At 40.4% G+C, this 12,005-nt stretch overlaps 3 protein-coding genes across 5 annotated transcripts; all 3 read right to left on the bottom strand.

The window, feature by feature from the left end:
• Window positions 1–4,096: 4,096 nt before the first annotated feature.
• LOC143320093 (GPI-linked NAD(P)(+)--arginine ADP-ribosyltransferase 1-like) lies at window positions 4,097–4,998 on the bottom strand. The gene is made up of 2 exons (XM_076729521.1): window positions 4,933–4,998; window positions 4,097–4,843 (listed from the first exon to the last, which is right to left on the bottom strand). Exons 1-2 carry the CDS (start codon window positions 4,996–4,998, stop codon window positions 4,097–4,099), a joined length of 813 nt encoding a protein of 270 aa, XP_076585636.1.
• A 3,511-nt stretch (window positions 4,999–8,509) lies between these two features.
• LOC143319787 (ecto-ADP-ribosyltransferase 5-like) lies at window positions 8,510–9,863 on the bottom strand. Its single transcript, XM_076729002.1, has 3 exons — window positions 9,641–9,863; window positions 9,394–9,478; window positions 8,510–9,311 (listed from the first exon to the last, which is right to left on the bottom strand). Exons 1-3 carry the CDS (start codon window positions 9,772–9,774, stop codon window positions 8,556–8,558), a joined length of 975 nt encoding a protein of 324 aa, XP_076585117.1. The 5' UTR covers window positions 9,775–9,863; the 3' UTR covers window positions 8,510–8,555.
• Window positions 9,864–10,198: 335 nt separating this feature from the next.
• Window positions 10,199–11,835, bottom strand: LOC143319979 (ecto-ADP-ribosyltransferase 4-like). 3 transcript variants are annotated; one of them, XM_076729299.1, is made up of 3 exons: window positions 11,641–11,835; window positions 11,376–11,515; window positions 10,199–11,243 (listed from the first exon to the last, which is right to left on the bottom strand). In XM_076729299.1, exons 2-3 carry the CDS (start codon window positions 11,511–11,513, stop codon window positions 10,335–10,337), a joined length of 1,047 nt encoding a protein of 348 aa, XP_076585414.1. In that variant the 5' UTR covers window positions 11,514–11,515; window positions 11,641–11,835; the 3' UTR covers window positions 10,199–10,334. The 3 variants fall into 3 exon arrangements, with proteins under 3 accessions (XP_076585414.1, XP_076585416.1, XP_076585415.1); XM_076729301.1 differs by having other exon boundaries at window positions 10,199–11,240; XM_076729300.1 differs by having other exon boundaries at window positions 11,376–11,835.
• Window positions 11,836–12,005: the final 170 nt, after the last annotated feature.

The raw sequence follows: 12,005 nt of genomic DNA, 5'->3' as shown, positions 1-12,005 counted from the left end.
ACATTTCACAGCCTGTCCACTGAGTGTTGTTTTTGTAGTTTATTTGATTATGTCAACAGTAAGCCAAGTAATAAGCCCCTGCAGGGCCCTTTGTGTGTCACTCCAAATCTTCACTTCTTTGCTGCCTGACCAGAAGTCCAGACCGTTCATCACTACACCAGGTTTGAATCAAAGTTTGTTCAGTTATGTGCAGGATGTTATTGCTGTGAACTTCTTAAGATATTATTGTAAAGGTTTGTTTATGACAGAGAGTTATTTTCATTCTTCTTTGTATTAACAAGCCCCGACTGATCTTCTTCTCCTTCACAGTCACGAGATGAACACCACAGAGAATGACCACTCACTTTCTGTCACGTCGCATCATGTGGCTTTAGTCATCGCTTCAGCTTTGGTGAACAACATCCTGGGTCTTCCTCTGAATGCTTACGTCGTGTGGCTGATATCTGCAGGAGCCAAAGAGACTTTGGCCTCAGACGTCTTTCCCCTCAACTTGGCCATGACTGAGATATTTGTCTCTTTATCCAACGTATGGTATTACGTTTTTTTAAGGTTGGAATTGTACTTCTGTTTCAATGCCTTCATGTTTTCACGGGGGCTTTTTTATACAGCACGTCCTCTTTTACAGTGTTGCATCTGTGTCGAGTGCTACGCTGGGGTCGTCCACCCCGTCTTATTTCTTCGATTTAAACCGCTGAGGTACAGGGTGGCCTGTTGCAGCGTTGCCTGGCTGATTGTTTTGGCTTCCTGCATTTACTTTTGGTACACATATTCAAAGCCTCTGTATCTTTATGGGAGTTTCATCCAGAATTGTCTCTTCTTCTCCGTAATGCTTTTCTGCTGCCTCTCAGTTCTCAGGGCTCTGAAACGCCCTGGACCAGGAGAAAAAGCCACAGAGAAGAAGAAGAACAGTACGGTGAAGAGGCGGGCCTTTAAACTCATTTTGCTTACCACGATTTCCATGGCCATTAATTTCTTTTTGTACGAGGCTGTTATTCCACTACAATGTTGCTTGACGACTCTGGAGTTCACCACTGCCTTAACCATTTCCACAGCCTTAGCTTTAACAACTGGGTTTATACAGCCCCTCCTCTACCTCCACAGGACCAGAAGACTTTTCTGCTTCAGCTAGCTCTAATTTTCACTGTCTATATATATATATATATATATATACATGCACTGTAAATTGTACAGTAGTATAATACAACTATAAGTAGTACAATGGTGATTTGGTTTATATTTATATTTACATTACAGAACACAAATTTGAAAGACTGTACCAATGTCTGCATACTCTTTCTTTTCAATTGAACTGTGATGCCAATAATTTGCTTGTATTCTACCTTCCACTTCATTCTCATGGTGGCATCTTTTTTTCATTACTTCCGACAGTTCAATACATCTTGCACGTCTTTAATGAAAGTGCTTCATTTGTTTTCATGTTTGGTAAATAATGTGATGATGATGGAAATGCACTCGCATCAGCTCAGTGCATTTTATTCAGGTGTAATGAGTCAGAGGGAATCAGAGTGTGATTTGGGAGCACGAACGTAAAAACTAATTACAGTGGGTGGAGAAAAGAGGTGATTCACAGTGTGGTTCTTTTTTACATCCAATACCAATGTTTATAAAAATCTCCTTCACAAACTCCCCCTGCATGCAAGTCTGATGTGTTAACAGTCCATGCATACAAGGAGCGTGGAGCTACAGAAGGAGTCAGTGGCGTAAGGCATGAATCAAAATATGTGTGTGAGTGTGTATGAACCTAAAGTAACTACAAAGGTGTGGAGCCCATGAGGACATGTTGAGGCTGCCCGACAAAAGAGAGCACAGACGAGGAGAGCAGCCCTCTGGTGCCATCGGCCACTCACACCTCTCAGGTGCAGCTAATTGTTCTGACAACCCACCCAGTCTCCTGCGAGAAGAACCAGCAGAGCATCACAGGAAAATTGGTGTAAATGATCGGCAAGACGCATTCATACAATCACTAAACCACTTGCAGAGGTGGTCTTGGACACATGTCACCTCATATTTGTTGTTGTGTTAATGCATCCTGCATCCCTGGAGCCTGATCTTGGAAAGAAACCTGTTTGGGCCCGTCCATTCATACTGCATCCAGGAGGACTTTAACACATGATTCATGGCCTGTAAATTTTCAAGCTTCAAGCCACCATGTGAATTATTGGCAAATGAAGCTGATATTCATCAGACAGGTGAGTCACTCCCACCAGCTATGCTAGCTAGCTACCAGCTAAAAAAAAAATTAATAAATAAAAAATTACAACTTGAAATTTAAAAGCAAAAAAGTTAAATGAAGTTTGAGGATTTCACCTTTTTCTGGAAGCTTTCACTTGATGAAACTCACTCCACACATCACATCATCACTTTTCAGAAATTTTACATTCCTTCATGTACTCAAACCTTAAGGCTGTTGTGACTCAAGTATCTCCGCAGAGAGGGAGCAGGAGGTGTCTCCCTGTCTTCATCATTGTTTTTAGATTTTATGAGAGAGAAGAACATCTGATTTCTCTCAGACACGTGTATGAAAAGACACATTACAGCCTCCATCATGTAACTCTCTTCATACTTCTACATCTCAGTGCAATGTATGCTGAGAAGTATGTTCAAATGAGATAACAATGCGTCTAAATGACTGAATCTGATGAGTTACATAAATGATCTATGAATATTTAATCAACTGAACTGAAAGTGATCATGACGACTGACAATCTCATCACACTGAGATAATAATAAAAATTAAATTTTTTGTGATGAAGCACAGATTAAGAATCAAAGTCATTAGGAGTCACTCACATTTATTGAAGCAGAGAGTAACTTGACTTTTTTCAGTCTGATACAAAGTGTCCACCATCCTAACAAACACGACACAACTGATCAGCTTACTGAAGCTACGATTAACTGTTCAAAACGACATCCCAGAGAGGTGAAAAGTGTCATGTTGGTGGCTCAGCTGTCTCTGACACAGTTTGCGCTTCAGCTTCATTATGTTTAATTTACCACTAGATGGCACTGTTTCCCTTCTTTGTGGTTTGTTTACCAAGTCTTTATTTGAGCAGGAGGTCTCGCTGACATCTGCATCTCTTCATTACAGTCAGAGAAACATTTTCATATGAAAACACTTTGTTCAACTGCATTGTCCGAAACCCCAAACTGAAGCAATGAGTCATTTTCTGTAGTACATTGAAATGTGTCATCAGTTCAAAATCAGATTTACAGACAAAGATTAGGAAAAATAATATTGTAGCAAACTGATCGAACAGTGTAAACTGTGTTATTGAGCTGCTAAAGAAGGTCTAAAGTATCATTAGGGTTAAGATGACAATCATTAATTATATTTCATTTATTTATATGTCTCTTGCCTACTGGCTTTTTCACCTGTTTCCCTCCAAACATGCCGCTGTCCCTCCTCTCCTACAGATGCTGCAAAATGCCACATTCTAAAAGTGGTATGTACATTAACGAATTATTGTTATTCACTTACTAAGAGGATACAGTGCACTTTTTTTAGCTTCTACTAACAGTTAAAGCACTCTGTGCATTACAAATCACCTGCTACCGCTTTGAAGCTTAATTGCTGTGAACACACAGTGATAAGAGGAAATGACTCCGGTAAGCAAATTAACTTTATGGTCAATTCACAGCTTCTCCCATTTGGATTTTGGCTGCGAGACAGTGAGAGCACACAGGTATGTTAGGAAATGAATCAAACTGAAACTGTAAAAACGTTAGATAACATGCACAATTTGTGAAACACAAGGCTGTTTAATGATTTTTTTGGCACAGTTTTGATACAATAACAGGAGTATGCATCAAATTTAAACACAGATGATATGGCATGATGTTATTTAACACTTGTTGCACAGTATGACCTTTACACCTCTGGATATTCAACATTTAAATTCAGTTTGACGGTGTTACTCAAGTTATTCAAATGCTAATGTTTGTGTTTCCTCTGTGCATTAGAAAGAAATCCATATTCAACTGACTGTTGATTCAAGAGCATTTGAAATGCATAATATGATGTATCACAAAATGTTACGTTCACTGTGTATTAGTTTTGTTAACTGCATGTTACTGCTCAGAGAGCACAATTTAAATTAGAAAGAGGGCGTTTTGTACTCTGCACTTCATAGACCACCTCACATTCAAGATGGTTCTGCTCAGATCTCCTCATAATATTTTTGACTTTAAACACCTCATATGGAGGAATCAGCAGCTCTGCCTCTGCTTCTCCAAATTTAGAGTACACAGAGACATCTGCTCCAAAGCATGTGTGGATCTTAAAGCAGGACTTTGCTCCATAATTTTTAGCCTTAGATAACCCAAGAATTGTGGTTGAGGCAAAGGAGCCAAAGCGAATCTCCTTGTTCAGAACATCTTGGCTGAAGTAGCGGTCGACACCACGGTAGCCAGTTTGACATGTTGCAGGTTTGAGTTTTTGAAGAGCAGTGGTCAGGAAAAAGTGAAGTGCGTGATACCTGAACGTGGTCTTGTACTCAGATCGGCCATCCCGAACTGCTGCATTGAAATCAATATGTGGATTCCCTGAAGCAGAGGTATAAACATATACTGCTATGAACTCTTCCTTCCCCAGTGCGTTGGGAGATGAAGCAACTCCTGTTGCAGGCCTCCATCTTTGATTGTAGACTCCCTCTGCTTCACCCCAAGCACTTTTGAATTCCTCATTTGTGTTTCTCTCATTCGGCAGGTATTCACTTTGCACCTTGGTCATCATTTTATCCTTGCAGCCATTGTACCTGTCATCAACAGAGTTTGGAGCCATGTCCAATGGAAGGACGGTGTTTAACACAGGATCAGGGGATTCCTTCAAAGAAACAACAGACATCATCAGAACATCTTGTTTACAATGCACAGCAGTTACATTCAAGAAAGACATCATCCAGCATACTCTACCATTGCAATTCCTGTAGAGACTCCATGAGCGATTAAGACCGCTGCCCAAACTGCCATCACTGCCATCCTGCACCAAAGCAGAAACCTGGAGACACAGTTGTCAAATAAAATAATCTCTGGCAACTTGTTGAGTCAAGACAGCCTTCAATGAGACCACAAAGCCTGTCTCTGCAGTCTTGACTGCCTGAGAGGGTACAGTACACTTTTATACTAAGCAGTTCAGGGAAATAAACATTGAATGTAAGATAAGACAGCTCGTGAGTAAGGTCATAAAATAAGAAAGAGAGGGTTTTGCAAGTGAAACATGCTCATGAAGGGAACATAAAAGGCTTATCTTAACGACTCTGCCAGTTTAGTGTATTCATAATAGGCATGAGATAACCGAGTTTGGTCCTATAGAATTCTGGATTCAGAAAAGTCTGAAAGTCTGGAGGAAAATATGAAAATAACCATAAAATGATCATTTAATGGCTTTAGTTTCAGACATGAATTGATTGTAATGCTTCTGGGGTGTTGATATGTCCATAGTGCTGTGTGGCTCAGTGCCAGTCACTTCGTTTCCCATTAACAGAGGCAGGGCTGAATTTTTTTCAGTGACCACACAGAACAGACAGTGAGCAGACAGTGAGGAGATATCCGCTGAACTTCAAACTCACCCCACTTATAAATGGCATTATCAGAAGCCCATTGCGCGCACTTGTAAGAAAGTATTTATTCTTCACCATGCATTTTTTACATTCAAGCTGTAGACACTTTTTTTCAAAATAGATCACAACATGATTTATGTCATTGACAGTAATGTTTAATAGACGTTTTCTACTAAATTAAATTAGAGTGCCTTGTGTAAGTATTCACCTCCCCTTGCACTTTTTCACATTTTGAAGTGTTACAAATTCGAATTGGTTTAATTGTCCTTTTTAGCCTTTGATTAACACACACAAATACTTTTTGTTGTGACACGAGTATTAATAATGACAAAAAAAAACAGATGTATTTTAGAACTATCAGTAGCAGAACCACAACTTGCTGCAGTAACAGTGGTGAGTCCTTTGGGACATGTCTGTATCCGTGTTGCACATCCAGAGGTTGGTGGAAACTGTCCTGTGAACTGCAATTTTGCAGTCTCGCCACAGATTCTCAATAGAAATTGAGGTCTGTATTTCCATCCATCCATCTTGGACCCACTTTTCCCAGTAACTACAGATAAAATGAGATGGTGTGCTCATGCAGATGTGCAGTCTTGGTTTTCTGCCACACAACGTTTTAAAACGGGGTCAAAAAGTCCAATTTTGTTCTCGCCTGACCAGAGTACCTTCTTTCACACATTTGCTGCCTGTGGCAAACTCCAAGTGGGATTTCTTCCCACTTTCCTCAAGTATGCACTCAAAACTTCTCAGATTTTTATTTGGACTGTCTCATGTCGGTTCATTACTTACAAGCCCAGTGAAATCCATTTTAATTTGCATTTGTGGAATAATCCTTCATCATGCATTTGAAACTTCCTTTTTATCTTTACCTTTATATGGTGTCATCCACACAATTGATATGACATTTGTAACTTATCTGGAACTTTCACAGTGAACTCATTGGGGGAACAATAGTCTCTCATAAGATTTGCAAGTGAAATCATCCAAAGATACAACACTGCTTTACATGTCTGCCACCTAACAGACATGAAGCACAGCCAGGGTCCTACATGCAAACTTACAGCTGCTGGAGGCAGTCATCCAGCAAACTACCACAGTAATGTGCTATATGAAATAAATAAAAGCAATGCACATAAAAATAGATCACGGCTCTACTAGAATTACCATTAATACTGAGAAGACTTTGCAAAAGCCCACAACATGAAGTCAGCTAGACATGAAATACATACCATGCTATAAAAAACTAGCTTCAGGAATTACACAATCACAGTGGGTGAGTCACTTCACTGGTCACTTTATGGGATTAAAAATGTTTTTGGTTTGTTTTCCTCTGGTCATAATGTCATCACATTGACGCTGTGATCACCACACACCCTGTTAAATACATGCTTCTCCTTCTGCTTCTCTTTCATTCAAGAGCACATTTATCTGTAGTTAGTTGTTCATGGTTGGCACTGATAACACACAGTATGTAAAACAGTCAGAGGAAGAAGTTACTGCTGACCAGGTATCATGCTGCGGTCAAGCGGTAGTCAGAAGATAAGCAGCATCAGGAAAGTGGACTTTTCATTTGTGGAACTGTTTTATTTTTAAGGAGGGTTTTGGTCTTTTTTAAATTTAGTCATGAAAAGTAGTTGAAACAGGTTATGTGAAAAAATGTTTAGAATTTATCCAAGAAGAAGGGTCAAAGAAACCTGGTCCATTTCACATCGTGACTGTAAAAATGTGAAAGCACTTCGCTAGCAATCCGTCACTACAGGTAGTAATGACTCTAAGCAACACAAAACATTTCTCTGTTTCCCATTGTTTCAAATACTGTAAGTGTGCATTACATTTTGCATGCCAACAAATGCTTTCTCCATCGCTGGGTTTACAAATGTCCCTGTAGAGTCAAACAAAAAATGCTGTAGCCAACAAACTTGCATAAAATTAGAAGCTAGGCAATTTATCATCATGTGTATTAGTTAAGGCTTTGAGTTCATCCAAGTAAGAATTTTTGCCTCTGTTTAGTAAATACAAGCTAATTTCTGTGTGTTGTGTCACTTCCTCAATCACAGCCTCATAATGAACACACGAGGGAGGGGGGAAATCAGCAGGTAACTGGAGGCTCACGACATTTTCATTTGCTTCCTTTGACCATTTGTCACCAAATAAGAGAGCTGGTTTGGACTCACAAACTTCCAATCACAAATGCAAGCTCTATAAATTCAGGTAATTTTGCTATTGATCATGTGTTTGTATGTCAAACTTTCAAACTTTATTTATTTATATGGCACTTTTCATACTTAAAAAGCAACACAAAGTGCCTCACAGAGGCTAAAAACAACAAAGAAGAAAACCCAGCCCTCCCACCCCCATAACTACATACAGAAACACACGCACAGACACGCACGCATGCACACACAACCCGTGCACACACCCTTATGGACAAGATAAGGAATAAGCCACCTTTGGGGGCCATCCACACTGAGAGGGCCCCTGGCTCATGACTGGGGAGCGCCGCCCAAGACCACCCCAACCCTGGCAGACAGGAAGCCCCACACCAAGGTGCAGAGGCCTCCAGCCATCCAGGCCAGCGCCCCCATCAGTAACCATGTGTTTGTATGTCATTAATTAGTATCATTATGTGTGCAAACCCTCCCCCCCCCAAAAAAAAACTACACAGTTTGACAATTTGACAGGATTTTAGGACAGTTGTTTTCCTTTAATGCACGCACTTCATCCAGCTGCAGATGGATCACACAGCTGTAGTTACAGATATCCAAATGTGTTTTCCCAAACTCTCCACGCTTCTCTGACTTTTGGATTTTAAAGTTTTAGTCGTTCAAATGTTTAAAAAGAGGGTACTGGCATTTGGTATTTGTTTATTATGAGACTAGTCAAAATGATAACATGTCTTTATTTAAATCTACATATCGAAATGCATCACAGCCCAGTGTATTATTTTGTTAACATCAATAGCAGAGATGACTTATTTCAGAAAAGAGCACAATTCGTATTGGAAAGAGTTTTTCCTGTGCTTTTCACTTTGTAGACCACCTCGCATGGAAGACTCCTCTGCTCAGACCTCCTCTCTATCTTTGTGACTTTAAAGACCTCGTACGGAGGAATCAGGGCTTCTCTCTCTGACTCACCAAGCTTAGAGTACAGCGAGACATCCGCTCCAGAGCATGTGATAATCTCAAAGCATGACTTGTCTCCAAATCTGTAAGCGCCAGGGTACCGTCCCATTGAGCTGGAGGTAAAAGTGCCAAAGCGAATCAGTTTGTTGAGAACATCTTGGCTAAAGTAACTGTTGACTCTACGATAGCCAGTTAGACATCTTTCTTCTTCAGGTTTGCGAGCGTTGAGAGTTTGAAGGGCATCAGTCAGGAAAAAGTGAAGTGCGTGGTACCTGAATGTAGTCTTGTACTTAGATTTCTGGGTTCGAACTGCATTATTGAAATCAAAATAGATTTTTGGTTTGTCAAGGGTGTAAACATAAATAGCCATGATCTGTTCTTTGCCCAGGGAGGTGGGGGGTCGTTTTCCCTTTCTGTGCTTCCATTTTTTGTTGTAATACTTTTCTGCTTCACCCCAGGCCAGGGTGAAATTTTTGTCTTTGTTTTTCTCATTTGCCAAGTACTCCTTCTTCACTCTGTACTCCATCTTGTCTTTGCAGCCAGTGTACATGTCATCTACAGCATTTGGAGCCAAATCCAGTGGAGCTTTTAACCCAGGTTGTGCAGTGTCCTGAAAAATAATAGAAACAATGAGAAAATAGAAATCTTTCTTGGTGCATCTTGCAGTTCAGAGAGCTTCCACCCAGCACTACCTTTGAAATTCCTGGAGAGGCTCCACATGTCATTAACACTGCTGCCCAAACTGCTATCACTGCCATCTTCAACCAGCACAGAAACCTGCACACAAAACTACCTCTTTCAGTAAGCACAATATTTGATATGTTCTGTGTAAATCACTCAATTTCCAATGTCTTACATGACAAAATAACTGTGTGAAACTGGCTTGGATGGATTGATCTGGTTCTAACTGGTAGGAAATGAAGACTCTTATTGACTTACCACAGCTCAGTTGTCTCGTGGTGTGGCACAACTTTGGTGACTTGCAGGTTAAGTGTCGAGCTGAGCTCCTGCTTGTCTTTCAGCAGCTGCAGGTCATTCCAATCAAAGGTTTGACCTTCATGAGGAGAACCCATGTGTCTGTGCCTCTGGGAATTTTGCAGTTCTACCCAAGACCATAGCCAATAATGATACAATAGTGTTTCAGTTCTACAGTTTAACTACCTCTGAAATTATCACTGTTGGAACAGGTGTCTTTAGGAAATAATTCACAAACAAACAGGTCAGTCTCATGGAAAGGGTCATTTCTTTAGACTCACAGTGACCTTTGACAAACCTACTGCATCAAGATGTGTCATTTTCTTTATAAACTCTTTTTTTATTGTTTCATTACCATTCATTCCATTAACATGTGTCATGATACACATGGTGAAGGGACAAGAAGACTGCATTTGCTGCACAATACAGAGTCAGTGCAAGACATCACATGAACACAAAAGCTTGCTACACAGATACATGCAGAGAGAGAGTCCATGTACTCTATGATGTGCATCCCAAAACCAGTCTTTTGTTCTTAATAAAAATGAGAAAAATACTACAAAATATCGTTAATTAATGTCATTTTGTTTTAAAACTTACAACTCTCAAAAACATACTTTCTGAATTACCTCAATGACAAACTCCCCTTAACGTCTCCTCACTCCTCTCTGATGCTAACTCCAAACATCAGCAAAGTCATCATCATCGTCACCAGCAGAGTACCCAGCACTGCAGCCACAAAACACGTCTGCCTGCGCTTTACAAGAACTAAAGAAATGATAATCAACAGCATTATGGATGCTGACATCATCCCAACACTGCTTGCCTGCCACTGTGTTGAAACCTCTTCAACATATGCTTTTATTTGCCTTCGACTCAATTTGCAATTTAAATCTGTCTTCGGTATTTTGGTGCTCTGCAGCTTGTAGACAACTTTGCACCACGTGTCATTTGTCAGCACATGAGTAATTTTGAAGACCTCATAGGGAGGAATCAGCACCTGTCCAGTTTGCTCTGTAGCAGAGTAATATGTTATGTCAGCACCAAAGCATGAGTGGATCTCAAAACAAGACACGTTGCCATTAAAACCAAAGGATTGCTTGCTTAAAGTTACCCAAGTGAAAGCACCAAAACGCATGTTGGTATTGATTGTGACATCAAACTGTTTCCATGTCCTTTGATAGGTGGTTCTGCACAATGTCTGATTGTTACGCAGAACTTGAATGGCATCAGTCAGGTAGAAGTACAAATAGTGGAACTTAAATCCGTGCGTACTATAATTCAGTTTCCCTGTTTTCACTGCTTTGTTGAAATCTTGTTGGATATTTTTCATGTTTGTGTACATGTACACAACTGTAGCATGGTCTTCTTGCAGGTTCTTGTGCACAGGTTTCTTTGCATTTCTCTCAGCTGATGCCCAGGCCAAACTGAAGTTTCTGTTGAAGTGCCACTCAAACACGCCAAACAGGTCGACCACAGAGGCTGCTTCATGTCGGCAACCATCATACATGTCATCAATAGAATCTGTTGCCATATCCAGAGGTAAACCAACACTCTTAGGTTTCTGCTGGGGGGAGATAAGCACAGCTTCAGTGAGCAAAGTCAACAAATTTGGAATATTCAATGTTAACTGGATATAGTCAATGTCACTAAACTGTATGTTTTTTTGTGCATGTGAAAGAATGAACCATCATCCCACCTCAGCAGGTTTCTGAGGCCACCAGAGTAGTAGAAATGGGTCATGATACAATAGGAGCGCCACCGCCAACAGCACAGCAAGGGTTGCCCAGTTTCTAAATGCCTTCAGCCGACACACTGCTACTTTGCCAAACATCATATCTTAAAAAGAAAAATAGCTCTTGTAACAAAAAAAGGCTCTAAAAAGGAAGAAATCTAAGAGATAAGCGATAATCCGGTGCCACACAATGTTTCCTGCATTCTCCAACGTATGAAATTTGACTTACCTTTCCCCTGCCAGGTACTTTCAACGGCAGCATGATATTCCTTTGAGGAAGAAGGTGGAACAGTGTTGTTGTCCTCCAAGGAAGGCACAGCTCACATGATTTACAGGTACAACCACACAGACATTCTTCCACACCTTTGCCCAAAGGCACCAGAGCTAACATGGATTCTATTGTGCATTGCTTAAATCGATTTCAGTGTTCATGAGAAACCACTTAACAAAAAAAAGCAGTTTTATTACAAACTGTCTTTTCCTAGTTTGCAGCATATTCTTGTGCAATATGTATTTGTCAAGTGCGAATGAAACTCTCTCCAGAGCGGCTCAGTCCCTTCACTGTTTGCATTGGCAGAAGGGAGGCTCTGCATG

The sequence above is a fragment of the Chaetodon auriga genome, chromosome 4 (assembly GCF_051107435.1).
Source record: "Chaetodon auriga isolate fChaAug3 chromosome 4, fChaAug3.hap1, whole genome shotgun sequence".
NCBI classification, from domain to species: Eukaryota; Metazoa; Chordata; class Actinopteri; order Chaetodontiformes; family Chaetodontidae; genus Chaetodon; species Chaetodon auriga.
The sequence above is the reverse complement of the archived record's forward strand: the minus strand, read 5'-3'. Positions and strand labels throughout refer to the sequence as shown.